The sequence below is a fragment of the Hylobates moloch genome, unplaced genomic scaffold (assembly GCF_009828535.3).
Source record: "Hylobates moloch isolate HMO894 unplaced genomic scaffold, HMol_V3 SCAFFOLD_7, whole genome shotgun sequence".
NCBI classification, from domain to species: Eukaryota; Metazoa; Chordata; class Mammalia; order Primates; family Hylobatidae; genus Hylobates; species Hylobates moloch.
This window is the reverse complement of record NW_026652282.1, coordinates 21,560,604-21,583,454: the sequence shown is the minus strand read 5'-3', so window position 1 is coordinate 21,583,454 and position 22,851 is coordinate 21,560,604. Positions and strand designations below refer to the sequence as shown.

At 38.8% G+C, this 22,851-nt stretch overlaps 1 protein-coding gene across 4 annotated transcripts in view; it reads right to left on the bottom strand.

Moving 5' to 3' along the window:
- The window catches only part of POLA1 (DNA polymerase alpha 1, catalytic subunit), a 306,069-nt gene that overhangs the window by 263,289 nt on the left and 19,929 nt on the right, over nt 1–22,851 (bottom strand). For all 4 annotated transcript variants that reach the window (XM_032756700.2, XM_032756701.2, XM_032756702.2 and 1 more), the window contains exons 6-18: nt 22,402–22,464; nt 21,154–21,246; nt 20,637–20,724; nt 20,127–20,328; nt 19,860–20,038; nt 14,398–14,510; nt 13,217–13,333; nt 11,513–11,587; nt 10,504–10,642; nt 9,640–9,794; nt 5,141–5,225; nt 3,777–3,838; nt 1,639–1,728 (exon numbers count right to left, since the gene is read on the bottom strand). In XM_032756700.2, coding sequence (XP_032612591.1) covers nt 1,639–1,728; nt 3,777–3,838; nt 5,141–5,225; nt 9,640–9,794; nt 10,504–10,642; nt 11,513–11,587; nt 13,217–13,333; nt 14,398–14,510; nt 19,860–20,038; nt 20,127–20,328; nt 20,637–20,724; nt 21,154–21,246; nt 22,402–22,464 — 1,461 coding nt within the window. The remainder of the gene's footprint in view (nt 1–1,638; nt 1,729–3,776; nt 3,839–5,140; nt 5,226–9,639; nt 9,795–10,503; nt 10,643–11,512; nt 11,588–13,216; nt 13,334–14,397; nt 14,511–19,859; nt 20,039–20,126; nt 20,329–20,636; nt 20,725–21,153; nt 21,247–22,401; nt 22,465–22,851) is intronic.

Genomic DNA, 22,851 nt, shown 5'->3' with positions numbered 1-22,851 from the left:
AAAAAAAAAAAAAAAAAAAAAAAAAGAAACTTGTTAAAAGCAAAGAAACAAAACTACATAGAGTAGAAATTATCTCAAAAATGCAATCAGATTTTTCATTTCCATAATTTCCGACACGTGAACATGATTCACTTTCCTATGTTTATCAAAAATTAGATGACGTTTAAAATAATTCACATCAATAAATATATTTGTTATTAAACTTATTTAAAAATATATACCACTACTTAGAGTAGTCAAAATCATAGAAACAAAAAGTAGAATGGTAGTTGCCAGGGGCCGGGGGAATGGGAAGTTAATGAGTACAGCGTTTCAGTTTTACAAGATGAAAAAGAGTTACAGAGATGGATCATGGTGATGGTTGTATAACATTATGAGTGTAGTTAATACCACTGAACTGTATACTATAAAATGGTCAACACAGTTAATTTTATGTTATATGTGTTTTACCACTAGATATTTATAGCAATTTTGCTTATTAAATTAGAAGACCCAAAGGCCTTGAGGAAGTCTCACTTACAAATTATAATAATTGAAATTATAATATATATATTACATAATAATTAAAAATTCATGTCAGAATTCCATCTTACATCCAGATTTCTCACGCATAGACTTGGCTCTAACACCCAAAGCCAGGCCAGGTTTCCCAGGCTTCGTGGCATCTCCTTGGGGTCCAAGACACTGTTGTTATTGGAGGCTAACTGAGGGCCTGGTGCTGAGACAGAATGTCACAGTACAACACTGTGGACAGAATCTTTTTGGAACTTTAAAGACAGGTCTTGAAATATCATAAGGGAAGTAGGTGCAGAGATATCGCTTCCTATCCACAGGAACTCAGGATGCTAGCTATACAGTTGCCAGATAAGGTACCCAAGAGTAAAAACGAATGTAGGGAAGAATACGGCGAACACTTTTGCAAGACTTCAATGTACCCAAATTACCTATATCACATCCAAAATATAGGCATTTATAGCCTACGTTCCTCTGAAAAAAACAAAAACAATATGATTGATCCATTAACCTAGAAAAAAGACAAATGAAGGAATTCCATATTCTACAAACCAGAAAGGCCAGAGGATATATAAAGCAAAATGTTGCTTTATGACTCTCAGGAACTGGGGCAAAAAATAGCTCAATGAATTATTAGCTCAAGCTATCTAGTGGGGACATAATGGATCGTCAAGAGAAAAATCAATTCCGAGCCCTGAGTTTTCAAAGGAATATGTCATAGAGATCCACTGAACTCATAAAATTAAAATACTTAGTTTTGTGATTTGCACCAAACCAAGGGAATTAATAAACTCCTGTGACCACTATACAACTACTAAGTGAAGATTTTGGCAATAACTCCATTTGTACATGTTTACTTACTTACGTGCTGGTCTCTAAGCATAAATAGCCAGACAATCCTTAACTTCAACACTAAGTCATGGGTTGCTTTTATACTAGAGAAAAAAAAAACAATCTTGCAGTGGGCTTGCTATTTTTTTCTCCTATTAGCAGCAATTCCCACTAGTCCACAGGATCATTTTACTCTGAAAAGATTATTTGCTGCTCAAAAGCACCAATAAAGTCACACTGAAAAGAACTAAGAAATGAAGAGCTTCCCCACAACATGATCAAACATCTACTCACCACAATGATATCAGGATCAATTTTGTGAACTTTTGCAAGGAAAAAACCTAGCAGTGTTCTTTCTGTTGCAGCAACCTCAACCTTCACATTCTGTTAGATAAAAACATACCAGTCACTGACGACTCTTTACTGTCTGCAAGTACTGTATCTTGGCTTCTTGTTCAACTATGGTAAGATTTCTTAGGGTTAAAAGAAACCATCCATTTCAAAACTAAATGTAGCGATGAAATTCCTGATTGTAGGTTTCATAGTAATAATTTCAGAGTCTCTGAGGAGCTCATTCTAGTAACAAGCATGTGAATAAAGCAAAATTTTAAGTGCTGAGCAACATAAAATATAGAAATGTCCCTCCACAGGGATATGCTTGTGCATCTGGATGCATTTAGAGCATATGAATCAGAGTACCTATCAAAAACATTACTTTCCTATATAATCCCTGGTAGACTTCACTGTTTAAGTATTTACTGGGCAAAGAAATCCCAAGGATTGTATAAAATAATCCCAAATGGTAAGATAAGAACTGATAAATAAGAAACTAGACTAAAAACAAACATATTTAAGAATTATAAGTGGCTGGGCGCAGTGGCTCACACCTGTAATCCCAGCACTTTGGGAGGCCGAGGCGGGTGGATCACCTAAGGTCAGGAGTTGGAGACCAGCCTGACCAACATGGTGAAACCCTGTCTCTACTAAAAATACAAAATTAGCCGGGCGTGGTGGCACGTGCCTGTAATCCCAGCTACTTGGGAGGCTGAGGCAGGAGAATCGCTTGAAACTGGGAGGCAGAGGTTGTAGTGAGAAGAGATTGTGCCATTGCACTCCAGCCTAGGCAACAAGAGCAAAACTTCGTCTCAAAAAATAAAAATAAAAAGAATTATAAGTGTTTTAAGTATAAACAAAACCTATCTTCACACAAAAGGCTTCTATTTGGATTACTGAATATAAATCAGGTATTCAAAAGATCCACTCATTAAAAATCTCTAAAAATGGAAGTTGATGGTTATATGTTTTCTACAACTAGGTCAGTTAAAAAATGTCAGTTCGGCTGGGCACAGTGGCTCACACCGGTAATTCCAGCACTTTGGGAGGCTGAGGCGGGTGAATCACTTGAGGTCAGGAGCTTGAGACCATCCTGGTCAATATGGTGAAACCCTGTCTCTACTAAAAATACAAAAATTAGCCGGGCGTGGTGCCATGAGCCTGTAATCCCAGCTACTCAGGAGGCTGAGGCACGAGAATCCCTTGAACTAGGGAGTGGAGGCTGCAGTGAGCCAATATCACGCCACTGCACTCCAGCCTGGGCAACAAAGCGGGACTCTGTCTCAAAAAAAAAAGTCGATTTGACTCTAATGGAATTTTCCTAGGTCATTTTACCTGGTTAGGTAATTCACGGCACTTCACAAATAATAGCCTAATCTAACAGTACCTCCCAACTACTGGACTTCTCAAGCCAATTAAATAAGTAGAACCTGACAAGGTTGCTTACTTTTGTCAAGTGAAGACATTAAAAAACAAAACAAACCTAAAAATGTATCAATATCATCACTTCGTAAATGAAACAACATACAATCCATAAAAGAAAATTCTTTTGATTGAATACATTTACCTTTGTGAAAAATTCACTACATTATACTACTTCCCACTCCTCCCCATTTTATTAAGGACCCATGAAAACTTCTTCATGGAGCATGCTGGAATTTAGAGATCACTGATCCATTTTGGCCAACCCCATGTCAACTGTGTCAATACATGGCCCTTTAACATCCACAGTATTCCCAACTTCATTTGGCTTCCCTCAAGCTGGGGAGGGACTCTACCCAACACCTTCCCAAAACAGTAATCATATGATCATGCATTTTACAGAAGCTTCTAATTAAGCTATTGGAGGGGGGTTTGAGCCTATCCAACCACCAATACAGTACAGAGTCCCATTATTTTCAGGTAGTAAAACATTTAAACATTGTTAAATAATGCTTCTAGGTGTATATGTCTAATACATTTTAATGGGTCGATGTCATAGTCCAATCTGGCAGGAATGAATCTAATAAAATATAAAACACCTTTTTTCTACTAGTCCATACCACCCCCCTTTTCTCTCTCTCCAAACAAACAGGTGCTTCATATAATGAGCACTTTACCTTTTTCTCAATGACTTCTTTGAAAGCATACGGAAAAATACAGTCCTTTGGTTTAGACACAACTGTAAAAAGGAAAAAAAATAAAGATTCCAACACCCATCTTAGTCTAATTTCAGGTAATCATATAGTACATGTTTCCAAAATAAACTGTCTTAAATATATTCCCCCCAACCCTAAAGAATTAGGAGGATCATCAAATACTTCCAGTGGTCATGTTGATGACCTCAAAAGAATAGTCAAGCACAGAACCCTACGTCCCTGCAGTTGTTAAAACTGCTTTGATGAAACATTTGCTATCTATCCATTGAAGTCAGAATGGAAGATTTTAGCAGTCTTCCTCAAAGGAAATCCCACCACCACCAATGCCCCAAGCAGCATACAGTGGAGAAACTCAGTTCAACCTTCTCAAAAGGTAAAATTGACCAAAGTTCCCCTATTACACACTGTAAGTTCCTTACCATACACAACAGCTGTTCACATAGTGACGTACATAGAGGAAGGGAATAAATGCGTGTTGAAATGAGCTCATGATTGCTCTCTTCTACATATTTTCCAGGCTATTCTCATCATCATTTTGTTCCATGTGTTCCACCCACTTAAGGGGGAAAACTTCACAACAATCATATCTCGTACTCCCTTCTCTGCATGTTTTAGTCCTACTTTCCTAATACCCAAGAAAACCAGACAAGAGGCTGGCCAAGTTAATCTCTGCTTCTGGGCTGAAAAAGATCCCAGGAAATATAATAGGTCAATGGTATTATTCCCTTTTTTAAAAAACAGCAAAATGGTTAGGTAACTGGCCAAGCTCTCAACATGGAATATATCAGAATCCTCCTTGGAGACTGACTCATAAAACACACATGCAGAACTTGGTGGAATTGTTTCATCCATTGAATTTTATGCATAGCACAACCCAACTCCAATTGTTATTACTATAACTCCTCCCAAATAGGTAAATATTTATTCCTTGGCATCTTGCCTCATCACACAGAAAACTTTGATCAAGCTTCTATGATAGGCTATTAGAATGACATCGGAAAATAGTTAAAGTCTAATTTTGACCCAGGAAAAAACTACTCAACCTCAGTAGAGCAACCATTGAAACAAAAAAAAGATATCAAATAGACTCCAGACTTCTGCTCCTAGAAAAAAAAATGAACCAGCTGAATAGGAGGCAACCAACCCAATAAAACTTAGTTTCCACGGCAAAAAACAAAAAACAAAACAAAACAAAACCCTCTTTAACGATATGCACTATTCTTGAAAACGATTTTTGAAAAACAAGTTACTGATCCAATAGCTGGAGAAAAAACAAGGAAATTCAAATCAAGCTATTAGTAAGCCAGCTTAAAAAAAATACATACCACAGAAGTGTGACTGAAAGGGAGGCTTTGGGGCTGCTTTATCCAATGCAAAACTGTGATGGACCAAAGCTGCCATAGCAATAATCTGCAAAGAAAGGAGGAAAAAACCCACTTACCAGACCGCTACTATATATTCTGCATTCTCACCAAAATCACCGAGAATATTTAAAGATACACATTTAAATACATATGAAAACTTTGGCCAGGCGTGGTGGCTCATGCCTGTAATTCCAGCACTCTGAGAGGCTGAGGCGGGTGGACCACTTGAGGTAAGGAGTTTGAGATGAGCCTGGTCAACGTGGTAAAACCCCGTTTCTACTAAAAATACAGTACTTAGCTGGGCATGGTGGCGTGCACCTGTAATCCCAGCTACTCGGGAGACTGAGGCAGGAGAATCACTTGAACCCAAGAGGCAGAGGTTGTAGTGAACTGAGATCACGCCACTGCGCTCCAGCCTGGGTGACAGAGTGAGACTCTGTCTCGAAAAATAATAAATACTTTAAACTTTTTACTATAAAAATATGTAAACACATTAAAAATAGACAAAATAAAATTAACTCCTATATAGCCATCATCCAGTTTCAATTATCAACTCATCTATAACCCTACCTACTTTCTTCCTCTCTCTAGATTATTTTGAAGCAAAACCCAAACCCATCATTTTATCTGGGAAGATTTCAGCATCAATCTCTAAAACTGGGTTTCTCAATCATGGAGCTATTGACACCTTGGGCCAAATAATTCTTTGTTGTGGGGGCTGTCCTGTGCTCTGTATGATGTTAGCAGCATCCCCAGCATCTCCCTACTAGTTGCCAGTATTACCATTCCCAGACCCCCTGAGTTGTGATAACCAAAAATGTCTCTAGACATTGTCAAATGTCCCCTTAGAGGCAAAATCTCACCCAGTTGACAATCACCACCACTCTGAAAGATAAGAAGTTTGAAAAATATAATCACAACACAATTATCTCACCTAATACAATTACATGAATAGTAATTTCTTAAAATCATTAATTATCCAGGCAGAATTTAAATTTTCTTATTTTCCAATTATCTCAATTTTATTTACCACATAAGGACCATACTTTGTAATGGTTGATATGTAAAACTACAGGTACAACCCTATCCCATCTGTCATTCCCCTATAAATTATTTGTTAAAGAAACTAGGCTGTTTGTCTTAGAGAGTGCCTCATAGTATGGATTCCACTACTTGTGTCCCAACAGTGTCACTTAACTTTTCTGTCTCCATACTGCCTATAAATTCACAGTTAGGTCTAAAAGCTTGATCAAAATCAGGTTCAATTCTGGGGCAAGAATACTTTAGAGGCACTGATTACTTCTATCCAAAGGCACAGGCACATAATGTCTGCTCATCTCTATCTTAGAGATATAAGTACCCACTGGTGATCACTTCCTGGATCCATTATTTCACCGGCAATTACAAAGTGGTACTATTCCATTTATCTTTATTAGCTGGAAATCGTCTATGAAGAGAAACTTCCCCTCATCAATATTTGGTTGCCTGAGGTATAGCATGTGTTCAGAAAAGTCAAAAACCTTCATTCAATCCCTTTATCGTTTTCAAAATAATGAGTTGGTTCCCTAGCTTCCTTCAGAAGTGATCAATGTGGTGTCATTGCAGACAATATCATTATGAACTCATGGATCTGATGTGTTGCAATCTGTTAAACTTATTCTTACCCTCACATTGTCCCATCTTTGTTCAGTAGAAGACTCTTCAAGTTGATTCCTGAGTCCTTTTGACATATCTTCAGTAGATTTTAATACTGTCCTTGCTTTCTGGTATAATAAGATGTTCCAGACTTATCCTGGACATTTCCTTCCCTGAATCAGCCATTACTCCAGAGTGCCCAATTTCCTTTTATTAGAAAATGGGGTTGGGTATGGTGGCTCACGCCTGTAATCCCAGCACTTTGGGAGGCCAAGGTGGGCGGATCACTTAAGGTCAGGAGTTTGGGACCAGCCTGGCCAACATGGTGAAACTCTGTCTCTACTAAAAATATAAAAATCAGCTGGGCATGTGGTGATGCACACCTGTAATTCCAGCTACTCAGGAGGCTGAGGCAGGAGAATCACTTGAACCCGGGAGACAGAGGTTGCAGTGAGCGGAGATTGCATCACTGCACTCCACTCCAGTCTAGGCAACAGAGCAGGACTCCGTCTCAAAAGAAGAAAAAAAAAAAAAAAGAAAGAAAAGAAAATGGAATATGGAAACCTCATTCCGGACACTAAAGGTGGATACTTTTTAAAAATTTTAACTAACTACTAATTAAACTTCTCCCAAACACTTAACTATGAACTATGGCCATCTACAGTATTAACTATTATTAAAAGATCACGCCGGGTGCCATGGCTCACGCCTGTAATTCCAGCACTTTGGGAGGCTGGGGTGGGCAGATCACTTGAGGTCAGGGGTTCAAGACCAGCCTTGGCAACATGGTGAAACCCTGCCTCTACTAAAAATTAACCAGGTGTAGTGGCCCGAACCTGTAATCCCAGTTACTCGGGAGGCTGAGGCAGGAGAATCACTTGAACCTGGGAGGCAGAGGCCACAGTAAGCCGAGACTATGTCACTGCACTCCAGCCTGGGCAACAGAGTGAGACTCTGTCTCAAAAAAAAGAAAAAAAAAAGATCAAATCACATACTAAAAAAAAATCTGAAAATACTGACAAAATGCTGTTAAAAAAGATTCCTATCAATGTCAAAAGGACTTAGGAAGTTAAAACGTAACAACAAAAATAAATAAATAAATAAAGCATCAGTCACGACTGCATGTAATATAGGTCCCAACTTCCTACTAGGACAACTGGCAATTAAAGAGAAAGAAGTAAACATTTATCCTGTCTTTCCTGTGTAAACCATTATGGCATAACCAAATAATACTGGCTAAAGAAAAAAGTTTAATTTTATAGAAAAAATCTAAAAACCATGGACAGAATTTTTAAAAACCACCATTTTACGACTCCTAATAAAATTAACTAATTCCAGCAAAAATGACTAATAAAGCCATTAGCTCAGTGGTTCTCAACTAGGGGTAATTTTATACACACATACGCATCCCCTGACCCTGGGACATCTGATGATGTGTTTGTAGGCATTTTTTGGTTGTCACAACTAGAGGGGAGGGATGCTACTGGCATCTAGAAGGTAAAGACCAGGGATGCTGTTAAACATCCTACAATGCCCAGGACAGTACCCCACAAAAGAATTATCTGGCCCAAAATACCTGTAGTGTCAAAGTTAAAAAACCTTAGATGAAAAACTAATGGAGAATTACAATAGTTATCATTCATTCAACCGCTAATCAGACACAGACTTGCTAATAGCGGGTTATTTTTTTCCACTGATCCCAGCCTTTGTCAACTAATAGCAGCTTAACCAGACATTGTGTCTTCTGATATGATGCAATATGAAGTACACTGCATCACCTATAAAGCATTTTGGCTAAAAAAGTTGAACCTGAATCTAATTTGATCCTTTAGAGCTCGCTTATAGTATGCAGAAATATGAAGGATAAGGCAGGGTCAGCACACTTTTTCTTTCAAAAGCCAGACAGTAAATATTTTAGGCTTTGCAGGCCATATGGTCACTGTTACTACTCAATTCTGCTGTCATAGTGCAAAAGCAGCTGTAGACATGCTGTCTTCCAAGGAAACTTGACTTACACAAATATGTAGCAGGCTGGATTTGGCTCACAGACAATTCATTGCCTGCCAACCCCTGCTACAGAGGAAAAGTCCAATGACACCACAACAAAGCAAATAAATAGAGAAAATGGGATATTCTACAAGACAACCAACAATGATTCTTTAATTATTCAATGTCATTAAAAAAACTGGAGAGTAGGAGTGAGTTCTTCCTGTTTAAAAGAGATTCAAGAGGCACAGAGATTAAATACCATCTGTGAATCTTGTGTGAATCCTGATTCAAACAAACTGAGTTTTAAAAGGCATCTTGAGAGACGGAGTCATGTAAGTATGGACTGGGTATTTTAGATTATACCAAGGAGTCACTGTTAATATTATTAGGTGTGCTAATGGTATTATATAAGAAATACCACATTTTGAGAGAAGCATACCAAGGTTCACAGGGAAAATGACACAATGTCTGAGACTAGCTTTAAAATACTTCAAGAAGAAAAAAAGGAGAGAAATAAACAAGTGTGACAAAATCTTGCTAACTGCTGAATATGAGTGATTGGTATGGGGAGTTCATTTTATTACTCTGTCTGTGTCCATTTGAAGTTCTCCTAAGTAAAAAATTTAATAGACAAAAATAAGTTCAGCAATTTAAGTCTTTAAGAAAAAACTCCAATACTAGACAAATTCAATTAATTCTCTATAATAAGAGTTTAGTAGTGAATTAGTATTCTTTCCCCTCCAAAAAGAACAACTTTCTCTTAAAGCAAAGCTGTGCAAGTTCAGGCAAGTATCGCATCTACGGCATGGGTACAAAATCTGTCCTATTTTTTAAACCTCATTTTGATGGTTCTTTGCATTCTGCATTGTCTTCATGCTGAAAGCCATCACGACAAGCGGTGGTGGACTGACATCCTTAATTACATTCACCAGGTCTGGTTTCAAAGCCATTGCCTCAACTTTACACCAACTGATTGGCTGATTCAAGAGCTCTGAAAGAGAATAGATACAACAGATCAATAGCTATTTACTGAAAAAGAAAAACTACTATAATTAAGACATCTGTCATTAACTGGCATATTCTTCAACCCTGCCTTCTAATAAGAATGACATATTATAACATCTAACTAAAAATAAGCCACATTATTGGGTTGTATGCAAATCCTCACGTGTGTGTACATATGTTCATTTTCCTGGGAAAGAGGTCTATAGCTTTCATCAGATTCTCCAAAGAATCCAGGACCCAAAATAGGTTTTAAAAAAACTGAAACACTGCCTTGGAGGAATCATGAAACATTTTTAAGACAAAGCAGACTATCATAGAAGCAATTACTGAAAAACATCAGGTAACAGGAAAAACATGCACTATCCATATTTAATAGCAATTCTCCTCTCCTTCAAAGGTCAGCAGTTCACTATGCAGAACAGCTGGGCCACATCAGCCAGGTCAGAAGTACATATGAATAACAGCATAATGGGGATGTACCCCAAACTAAGGCCTCCCTCAGACTAAACTGCCAGGCATTACAGAGATAAGGTGATTCCAAATGTACTCCCTATACTCACTCAAGGAAAACTGAAGAAACAAACAGAAAAGGAAGTAGACACATTAAAATAAATAGATCAATTTCCTAACTTCCCTTTTAAAAACCACATCTATCAGCAATCTATTCAGCATTCTGAGCATATATTTTTCCTTACGTGGACTTTTTACTTCAAGCCAACAAGGTCCTTTGATCTTTCTGTTCATCAAGAACAGTTCCAGGCTAGATGTGTTGGTCCCAAATACATGAGAAAAAGTTTCTCCTTTCAAATCTTGAGGAAGCTGTGGCATTTCAGCCTGAAAAAGGAAAAAAAAAAAAATCTTTTTGTTTAAAACTATTACTTTGCATTTTCCAAAGTCTATATTTGAAATAAACAAAAGCCTCTCTATGAAGCACAGAAGAAACCCCTTTGATATATATGAAATGTAATTTGCCACAAATGAAATCCAAAACAATTCACAGTAGGAAACAAAACCAATTCACAATGACAAAATAATGCATCTTGATGACACCCATTAGAAGAAAAACAGGCCAAGAAGCTCCCCCGAAAGAGAATTTCTGTCCAGAGCTGTACATGCTTTACTGATAAAGAATAGCCAAGTACCACTCCATTAGAAGAATGAAAGCAACAGAGTGGAACTCATTGAAAATACTTTTCATCACCACTGTCAGAAATAGTTCTTAAAAGTTTTTCTTTTTCAACGTTGTGGGAACAAAACACTAGAACAGAGGTAAAAAGAGGTTAAGGTCCAGTTAATTAACATCCCATACAATGACCTTGCCTGTTACAGGAGCAAGAGCAGCACTATAGCAATGCTACTGACACTCCTCTCTCACCTTTCCACTGCTCATAAGGGACACTTCAACAGACTTAATGATGTCCAGCTCCATCATGTGGCATTCATTCCACTTGACAAACAGTCGTGCTGTTTCAACTTATTTATTTAAAGTGCATACTCAAAAGCAGAGAAAGGCAGTGTAATCTGTGGTCTATATACTTAAATTAATTTTATCCATTTCAATGATTCATTACTATAAACCCACCTCAATGAACTGTGGGCTTGAGAAGCCCTGCCAATACTCGTAACTGAAAGTCAGTTGAAAGTTCAAAAACAGAAAAACGTCATTCTCAAGCAAAACCCAGTAATTTTCTTTGTTTGACTTACCGAGTATTTAAGTTCCAAGTACTCAGATTTTTCTGGAACATCAGGTATCTCAAAAGCATAGTTCTTTTCCACTGGCTGGGTAAGTAGATATTTTAAAAAATCCTTAAGACAAAAACTTCACAAACTAACCAGTATTACAATACATGTTCTTGTATTTAATCATCAAGAATCCTTATGGAACACAAAGGTAAATAAAGCCAAAAAGGTACCCTTTCCTCTTTCAATTGGAATTAAAACAACCAGTGTCAAAATGCTAAAAGGACTCATCTTGGACACTACAGAACTCAGAAATATTTGCATTCAAGAGGGGCAATAAAAATTTAAAATTTTTTTTACAATGTTAATGCATTAAATGATTTGCTACTATTTGATATTAAGCAACTCCATCTTGCTAGAATAATAATTAGCATTATAATTCTCCTCTGCCTCAGCCTCTCCGAGTAGCTGGGACTACAGGCGCCCGCCACCACGCCCGGCTAATTTTTTGTATTTTTAGTAGAGACGGGGTTTCACCGTGGTCTCGATCTCCTGACCTCGTGATCCACCCGCCTTGGCCTCCCAAAGTGCTGGGATTACAAGCGTGAGCCACCGCGCCTGGCCCCGGCAACTCTTGAAATGGGGCCCTATTTCTCAGATGAAGAAACAGGCATAAAGAAGTCATTCGGCTGGGCGCGGTGGCTCACGCCTGTTATCCCAGCACTTTGGGAGGCCGAGGCAGGTGTATCACTTGAGGTCTGGAGTTCAAGACCAGCCTGGCCAACATGGTGAAACTCCATCTCTACTAAAAATACAAAAAAAAATTAGCTGGGCATTGTGGCGTGTGCCTGTAATCCCAGCTACTCACGAGGCTGAGGCAGGAGAATTGCTTAAACCCAGGAGGTGGAGGCTGCAGTGAGCCAAGATCACACCACACCACTGCACTCCAACCTGGGCAACAGAGCAAGACTCCAGCTCAAAAAAAAAAAAAAAAAAGTCATTCGGCACTTGCCCAAGTTACATGCTAGTAAGTAATAGCGCTAGGACTTAAAGCACAAGCAGTCTGGCCTCAGCACCTAAGCTCTTCACCAGTATATCACAATTGCTTCTAAAATTGTGAAGACCCATCAGCCGCAATTCAAAGCTCAAATAGTTAATACTGTTAGCCTTATCTTCAGTAAGTCAATCTTCCCTGCGATCATTATTAATAGCCAGTATTTTGAGCAGGCTATAGCCCCCATGATTATGGCCAAAGGTATCAATATCTTACTAAAATCAAGACAATTTATCATAACTAGCACATGAACCGGAGATTTTCATTCTATCAGACTGTATCATAGTCCCTGATTTTTAAAAATAAAACCTTACTTAACTTTCTAACCAAAACATCTTGGCAACAACTAATACAAATGAGATCAGAGCAGTTTCTTCTCCACTTGGGAATGAGAGCACAAGACATGTTGCAAGCACCAGAGGCAATTAATTTGCTATGGATTGTCTTTCTATTCAAATTAATAAACACTAGTTTATAAGCAGTTTAAAGAGAAAGAAAAAATATTTTTGCAAATCTAATATACTGTTTTTACATTCATACCTATGAAATTTCCATTCAATAAATTATAGCTGCACAGAAGGCATTTTACACAAAGAAAATATGCAATAACTATTTGCTAAATCAGAAAATAAACAACAAACAGAGCTGGAAAAAAATCATCACCAAATACAAACCTTAGACTTGAACTTCATAATTTTATATTTTGTTGCTATTTTCTCATCAAATTCCTCATAAACATCCTTCATTGAAATTGGAGTTTCTGTTTCTTTCCCCGTATTTAGATCAATTTTCTGTTATCCCAGAGAGGGGGACAGGGGGAAAAAAGTATCTGTACATAAATGATCTTCTCAACCACCAAAAATCCAAGTCTATATCAATTTTCATCCTCACCCATTTAAACATTTAATAGCAGTCTTACAGATAAGTTCAAAGATACAAACAGATCCAAAAAATATACTAAACCAAATGCCCAGTTCCTCCCAATGGCATCATAAAAAACGAATCAGCGATAAAGATGATCAAGTCTACAAAATGGAAGAATAAGTGTTGTAAATCCTGACCAAGAGACTCCACAGTTCAACTGACAAAGGGAGGGGCTGAGAGGGAAATGGGGATGTTAAAGTCCCAGTAAAAAAGGAGAAGCAGACTGAGCGCAGTGGCTCATGCCTGTAATCCCAGCACTTTGGGAGGCCAAGGCAGGCAGATCATGAGGTCAGGAGTTTGAGACCAGCCTGACCAACATGGTGAAACCCTGTATCTACTAAAAATACAAAAATTAGCTTGGTGTGTTGGCAGGCTCCTGTAATCCCAGCTACTCGGGAGGCTAAGTCAGGAAAACTATTTGAACCCAGAAGGCGGAGGTTGCAGTGAGCCGAGATTGTGCCATTGCACTCCAGCCTGGGCGACAGGGCTAGGCTCTGTCTCAAAAAAAAAAAAGGAGAAGCAAATAGAATTGAACTTGTTAATAAATGGCAGTGGAGGGAATATCACTGCTGCCTATGCAGCAAAACCATGAAAACTGGGCCAAATGCCACGTCACATTTTAGAGACTTATAGTTCCAACCCTGATTATTATGGAAATGAGGAGTCAGGGAAAGAAAGCATTATATACTAAAACTCAGAAACTTTTATACTCTAACTAGTTGAAAAACTGAGTTCTACTTTATTTTCTCTACTTTTCTCAACTTCTAACAGAATTGCTGACAATCAGTGGTCACTAGGCGAGCAGCAAGAAAGAAGCATCAGGATTGTAGAGAATTTGTAGCCCTACTGAAAGAGAGAGAGCTGGCTGCAAAACACAGAATGTGTGGCAGATACAACGACTGAGAACTAAAAGCTAATCACTAATGTTTACCATTTCACGGGGAAGGAAGTAAAGTGTTCGCTCGATATTTTTCACCATGACACAACAGCTCACATGGGTCTCGGCTGATTCAATCCAAACTTTGCCAAACAGAAATACCACACCTGAAAGAATAAGTGAAAATCACGAGAAAAGAAACATTTCAATTTCACCTAATTAAAGGAGCAATATAGAGGCTCACTGAATGTGTCCACACATTTATACCTTCATGATAACTCATTTTGACAGCAAATATATCCATTTCCCACTCCCCAAGATCAGTTCTTTACTCAGTACTGATGCCATACTACACTAACACAATGGTACAATGTATGACCACTGGGAGGACAGGGGACAGAATGATTCTCTAACTTGCATAAACACTTTCCCCACAACCAGGATTATACAGATTAAGAGAAACAAAACAGGCCGAGCACAGTGGCTCATGCCTGTGATCCCAGCACTTTGGAAGGCCGAGGTGGGCAGATCGCTTGAGCTCAGGAGTTTGAGACCAGCCTGGTCAACACAGCAAAACCGTGTCTCAAGGAAAAAAAAAAAGAGAAACACAAGGAAAGTATTTTCCAACAAATCTCATAATTAAGCCTCTTGTGAGATTACAGATCTCAGAATATAATTCTAATTTTTTAGCACTTGTATTTACCTATAAAAACCAATATTCATGTATCAGGATAACTAGCGCATCAGTGTTTTTCTATATGTAAAACTGTGTTTACAAAAATCATAATTTACTTCTTATTTCTTATTCCATATAATAATAAATATCTCACAATAGGGACTATTATCTTCTATTTCACCTTTTCTACCTCACAGCTACTTAGGACATCTAACTAGGTAGTGTTTATAATGTTCCTTTCTATTCTATTTCAGTAATTTAAGTAATGAATACCATAAAGTAAAACCACGCCTTTTTAGACATCAAATCATTGTTTATGAAAATTGGCCATGGAGAACAGACTGCAAACATTTGTTAGTCAACCCAGGAGATGGTCACTGTGCAAAATCCTGGGCTCCATGAATAATTAGACAGCAGTAATCAACAAAGCCACTCAACACAGCCACTCATCTGAGACACTAAGAAAATTCTGGTACACGCAAGGGCTAGTGTTCACAAGGTCAATTACCCCAGTTTCAAAGACTACTCATCAGTGACTCCTTTTGTCACACATCCTGGTAGAAATAAGACGATCTAAGAATTTTCATTTCTGCAGATGATTAAAATTCTTACAAGAGTTGTGAGACTTTCAGCTTGAGGGGATAACAGGGAGGGTGGATGGGGAGGGAGAGGGAAGGAAGGACTATGGGAAGATTAAGAAAGAAAAAGAAATCACAGTAACTCAGAAAATTAAAAGTCATCCTCACAACAGTTAAAGATGGAAAAACAAAATGCTATGCAGAGAAAAATAAAGACCCTAATATTGGATTCAAAGATTCAAATAAGCTCATTTTACTGTCAAACTAATATCACACTTCATGCAACACATTTGACACTGTTTATGCCTCATTTGCCACAAAAAAGATCATGGTAAACAAGGATTACATTCCCCCCAAAGTTACTAGCTGAAACCAGGTGCAGTCAGGATTATTCAACCTTGAAAAAGTCATAATGAAGACAGGATATCTTCCCATATGCAAAGAGTAAGATTCTTTTCATAATTATGGAGCATTCAGCAACAACTGACTTACTTAGAATCTGTTAGAAAGTGAGAAACAATAACAGGGTCTTTTGGAGTACTTCATTTTTATTAGCAGCATTGATTTCACCAAAGCTCAGTGATCATTACCTGCTATCACAATGAAAGTGTTCAACTCTCTGAGATTAAAGGAGTTTTTTTAAGCTATCTTATTTAACCCATTGGCATCAGTAACAGAGAAAGATGTGCCATAGGACAGAACACAACTTGAGAAGTACCACGGAACCAGAACAGCAGAGTGGACTGAGGGTGAGAAGCCCAAGCTTCTACCACTAAAGAGCTATTATATCTTTTGGAGCCTCAGTTTCTTAAGTGCATAACTAGAGGCCTTCTCCAGCACCAGAAACTTCATTCTGCCTTAGCATTTGGATAACAGATCAATAACAAATTAGTATCTTTCAATTGCAAAATATTTTCCAATATTGGTGGAAAAAGCCTATCCATGACTATGGTCAGTACCAGGAATTCAACACCATCATATATCATAAACTGGTTGCTTTGCAAATATAGCTGTGCTTCAATGCTTCAATCTTCCAACACTTGTCACTACAGACCAGCACTAGTTGAAATAAATTTCTGTGATGATGGAATTGTTGTTTCTGAGCCATCCAATATGGCAGCTACTAGCCACAGTTGCTATTGAGCACCTGAAATGTGGCTAGTGACCGAGAAAATAACTTTTAATTTGTATTGCATTTTAATTAATTTAAATTTAAAGAGCTACAGGTGGCTGGTGGCTACCACAGTGGACAATGCAGCTCTAGATCCTTACCCTGCAAAACAATGCTCTGTTTACTAAGAGTATCAACCAGCAAACAAAATGCAGAAATAATCAACTCATTTTCACATAAGAAAGAAAGAAGGTTGTTGCTTCTTAAGGTTCTAATCCTTGGCAACTGACGCTGGCAATATGAAGCTTTATGGATGTATTTACTTTGTGGGGTTGTGGGGGAGTGGGGAACCATTTGCTTTTGTGTTACACATTCTCACACCCCACAAAGCTACAAGGCATTAAGATGCAAACTCAGTAATAGTAGCAAATGCAGCACTAGTCTCCAAATTTTTCACCTGCATCTACAGGACTGTCAGTTACTGTGCAGTTTATTTCAACAACTATTTATTAAACACCTACTATGTGCAAGGCATTGTGGCTGGATGCTGGAAATAAAAGATCCCAGCCCTCCAGGAGCTTACAGGCTTTGTGCCAAAGAAAAACACAGACTCAGTTCATTTCAAAATAATAGGACAAATGCTACAGTGGGAAAGGCCATGATATAGTCACAAGGAGAAAGGGCTCCTAGACGGTCTGGAGGTTTAGGTAAACTCCCAGGAGATAACATCTGGGCTGAATTTTAAACAATGTGTCAGATGAGGGCATTCCAATCAGACAAAAAACAATGAGTAAAGGAACACAGGTATAAAGAGCAGCAAAGTACATACAGAGAACTATTTCTAGGGAACAAAATTCATAGACAGCAGGCATCAGAAGCCTTGCTAAGGAGTTTGGACTTTATGTTGTAGGCAGTAGCCACTGAGGACTTTTTATGAGGAAATGGCATGGTCAGAATTGCCCTTCTGATCAGTCCCTCTAGCAGTGATGTGGAAGACGATAGCTAAGAGATCAATTAGGAGGCTGGTGCAATTGTTTCAGTGGGCAAGAAGGGATCGGGGTGGTAGATATGAGGAGAAAGAGAAGGTAAGTTGTCCACTTTCGGCAGAGAAAACTAACCAGACTTGGAAACGAAAGTGAGGAAAAGGAGGGAATCAAGGATGGCTCCCAGGTTTCTGGTTTTGATGGGACCATTAACCAAGATAGGGAATGAAATGCAGCATTGAGCAGATGCAGCAAAGCACAGGGAGTAATACTGGGATAGCCAGGCCAGTGTGCTGCCCAGCTCCAGGGGGCACCAGTCACACTGCTGTGCTCCAGGAAGGTCACGTGAAAATGGTATTCCCTGAGGTTGTACAATGGGGCAGCCCTGGGTTTCAGCAATGGATGGGAAATCATCTGCTCAGCCTCATGTAATCATACTTGCCAGCCTTCCAGCAGACTAACAAAATAGTCAAAGAGGTGAGGGGGTCTAATCAAATCATTTTGTGCTAGCCAAAGTAAATTAAGATATCATTTCTAAAATTGATTATATCTTTTCCTAAGAAACTAACACATGGCAGTGTGCTACTATATTTGATAAGCTGAAGCACATTAATGCTTCTGACCACCCCCACCCCTGCCAGAGATCATTAACATTTTTCCAGTTAAAGTCAATGCCTGGTTATCTTTAAGGTAAATGTGGCCTTCACTTTACTCATATGCTTGCTTTGCTGACATCTAGGTACTCCCTCTCTTTTCACTAGATACAGCCTCCAGGAAACCACTTTGAAAAATACACTATTTGCATGTACCACAGATCCAAAAAGGATCTAAATAAAGACAACTCTGTTTAAGAGTGCATACTGTATTTAACATTAACCTGACAGATCTTGCAATGCATAGTCCCACAATGTAGACGGGCTCAAAGAGGCACAAAAGAATACTGAACAGCCTCCGGGCTTTTTGTGAGTTAAGAATTCACAGTATTAGCTCATTAGGATGACCTAGAAATCATCCTTGATTCCTTTCTGTCACCTCCCCCATCCAATCCATTAACAAGTTTGTGTCAAAAGACATGTCAAATGCCTTTACTTCTCTTCTTTCCAGCCACCAGGGTCCAAGTAACTAGCAGCCCTGCCCTGGACTGACTGATCTCCAGGGCTTCCACACTTTCCCATTACCCCACGCCAGCCCATCCCTCCACATGTGTGTGCACACGCACACATGCACCACAGTGCTTATTCTCTACACAAATGACTGTTCCTGTTAAAATGCAAACCCAATTATGTGACCACCACCCCCTGTACTTAAAACCCTCCAATGCCACCCCATTGCTCTTAGAAGATTCAAACTTCTTAACGAGGCTTTCAAAGTCCTACATTATCTGGCCTTTGTCTTTATCTCCAGCTTCATTTTATACCAATCTTGTCACTTGATTACTATGCTACAACCACACAGGCGTCCTCCTTCCTCTCTCTAGGCCTTTGCTAGTACTTGGCTCGTTAAGCTGAAATGCCCTTTCATCAGCTCTGCAAATACCTCAAATCTCAGCCCAGTGGTCATTTCCTCAGACAGGCCTCCCCTGGCCATCGCCCAACTAATTTTCTTTACATCATTTATCAATTTATCTCATTTACTGCTAATGTGCCCCCACCCACTGCCACCCTCCTAGAACATAAGCTCCATTATAGTGCAGGGAATTTGTCCAGCTTATTCATCCCATCTCAGTGCCTAGCACACAATAGGCATTCAAATTTGCTGAACAGACAAATTAATGACTGATTCCCTTTAAAGTGCATTCCTGTAACTTCAGACACATCAATAGTGAACTACAAACACACATTCCAAAACCATATGTAACTGATTTTTGGAATAAGCATCTTTAAGGATTATTCACACCATAGCTCCTCTCCATCAGGGTGGCACATTCACTTTACAATGAATGAGTGTAGCTCTCTTACAATACACGTTAAGTGAGGGCAGGGCCTGACCTGAGCTAATTACAATCACTCAAGTATTTAAGGGATAAAGAAAAAAAAAAAAACAGAAATAAAGAAATTGATTAAATAAAATAAAAAGACAAAACACACAAAAAGAAACAAAAAATAAAATATTTAAGGGAAAAGTCCTACTCTGAGTTAAAGGCATATAATTACCTTATATATGATTACCTGGTTGGTTGTACTGATCCTCATAAGCATCCAACCAATAAAAGTGGAATACTTGTTCCCCATCTGCCCCTTTCACCAATGGGAGGTGACTGGAATCCACTTGAACTTCTTGCACTGAGAAACTGCTATCACCTTCTTGATCAATGTCCCAACAAGAGACATCTGGGAGAAAACTTCCTCTGCAGAAATCACATTTTCAAAAACCTTTCAAAATCCAACAGAAAAAACGTGGTCCTATTTGCCAGAAAAGTCATAAAATGCTCTTACAAGTAGGACATGGTCCCTTTCCCAGAATCCGCCTCTTGTTTCACTTCCTCTCCTGGCTCACTCTCTTGGTCCCAAGTCTTGGCAGCCATAGGCTCCAGGTCCACCTCTTCAGCTTCCATGGGCTCATCAAAGTCACCATCTTCAAACTCCATTGCCCCTGACTCCTGCTCTTCTTCTATAGTCTCGACCTGTACATCATCGCCTGTAGGCATCATCACACATTCTTGTCATGTGTTAGTGCCATGACACAAAGGCACACAAAGGCGCACAAAGGCTTATCCAACACTAAAATAGCAGCCTGTCCCTTTTCTATACTATGTTTGCATTTCTCTTTAATCTCCAAATTGGGTGTTTTTAACTTTTACTGAAATTTTTATGAATTCAAATCTTCACATTTAAACTTGCCATCACAACACCTTCAAAACCTCCTCTACCTCCTCCATCATAGGACCTCCATTTTTGACAGAAACCACTCAACACTCTTGCAATTCTGCCCGACATCACACTTACCAGCAAATTCAGCACGTTTAAGAGGAACAGGAGTTAATGGAGGCTCTTTTCTGGAGACAGGGGAAGCAATTTTTCCTGAAGGAACTGCCTGTAAACGTTTTTAAATATTTAGTCAGTTAGACCTACATACTAAAAATATGCAACTGTCCTACCCTGACCAAAGATAATGACAGTTCCCTTTTATAAAAAGATTTTATGTATTATTAATGTAACAGCTTCAATTATTTTACTGTTACCTAGGTTTACAAAAAAATACTTGCTTCTGGGAGGAAAATTATTGCATTTACCACAGCTGTAATACCTGTAATAAACACATACTAGTTACTGCAAATTTACTATGAAAAAGGCAGGCACATGCTATTTTTGAAATACATGAAACTATAAATTGAATGAGAGTCCTAATTTAAAACAAAAATCAAAAACAAATTTAAAGGTATTTCCCTCATACAGAAAAGCAACAAAATAAGTTTAAAGCAATACTATAAATCAAGATTGAAGGTATCTTTACACACTTTACCATGGTGGTGTGCACAGAGAAAGGATTCGGTGAAGCTCCAATGGATCTTTTCTTCTTCAGTATCATTACAGGTGGTGGAGTTATTTGAGGTGTCTAAAAGGAAAGGTAAGACATATTCACTGCCATGCTTGGTTTACCACAGACAGAAAAAGTATACTTCTTCACTCACTGAAGCCCAATAAGCAAAACTTTCTTTTCTTTCCCTTTCCCCCTCCCCCCTCCCATCTATGTCATATCGTGGTTACTATAGCAACGATACTATAGAAATCACAAGAAAACTAAAATAGATATTATATCTACCCCCTCCCCAATTTTTTCTTTTTAAAATTTAACTTACTTTCACTTACCCTTTGAGAATATTACATTTAAAAATTGTCAAGACAAAACTACATGGTGTTGTTGTTAAGTCATTTTAATCAATGGTCACTTCAAAAGAAGTACACTTCTAAATGAGAGCTTAGTCTTTATGGGAAATGGCCAAATCTCAAATTCACAATGCAGCTAATCCTGTTTGAGTTCTATCAGGGATAGTTCACTCACTCTTCCTTCATTCCCACTCAGAATTCAAGACAAGGCTCTTATACTTGATTGTGCAGATTGACAGGCTTCAATCTATTTAGGGAACATACACCACAGCAACTGAACACAAGCAGTGAGCACTCACAGAACTGACTCCTGGGTATATTCTTACTACTTCAAACACACACCCACACATCCCTGTCTACATAATCACACAGCTCTAACAGCTGGAAATACTCACCTAAAATGGTGGGATAAAACCTATCTGAAGGGGGTTTCTTTGTTTTTTGGTGGGGGGTTTTTTGTCGGCGTCCTTACATTTTAAAAAATTCTGGCAACAGGCCGGGCACGGTGGCTCACGCCTGTAATCCCAGCACTTTGGGAGGCCAAGACAGGCGGATCACGAGGTAAGGAGTTCAAGACCAGCCTGGCCAACACAGTGAAACCCAGTCTCTAGTAAAAATACAAAATATTAGCCAGGCATGGTGGCAGGTGCCTGTAATCCTAGCTACTCGGGAGGCTGAGGCAGGAATCAGGGAAGAGGAATCTGGGAATCAGAGGTTGCAACGAGCCAAGATCGCACCACTGCACACCAGCCTGGGCAACAGTGCAAGCTTCTGTTTCCAAAAAAAGAAAAAAAATTCTGGCAATAGTGTGTTTTGTATAATTACTAGTGTTTCTTCAGTCTATGTCCCCTGCATATTTTACAACTCCTGGAGATTCATTTACCTCAGTGTTAAGATCCTGTAGAATGTCACCTAGCAGATCATCCTTGGACAAGTCTACAGCTTTCTGGAAATGATAAAGAAAGGTAACATGGGTATATACCCAAAGGATTATAAATCATGCTGCTATAAAGACACATGCACATGTATGTTTATCCCGGCACTATTCACGATAGCAGACTTGGAACCAACCCAAATGTCCAACAACAATAGACTGGATTAAGAAAATGTGGCACATATACACCATGGAATACTATGCAGCCATACAAAATGATGAGTTCATGTCCTTTGTAGGGACATGGATGAAACTGGAAACCATCATTCTCAGCAAACTATCGCAAAGACAAAAAACCAAACACCGCATGTTCTCACTCATAGGTGGGAATTGAACAATGAGAACACATGGACACAGGAAGGGGAACATCACACTCCGGGGACCGCTGCGGCGGGGGGG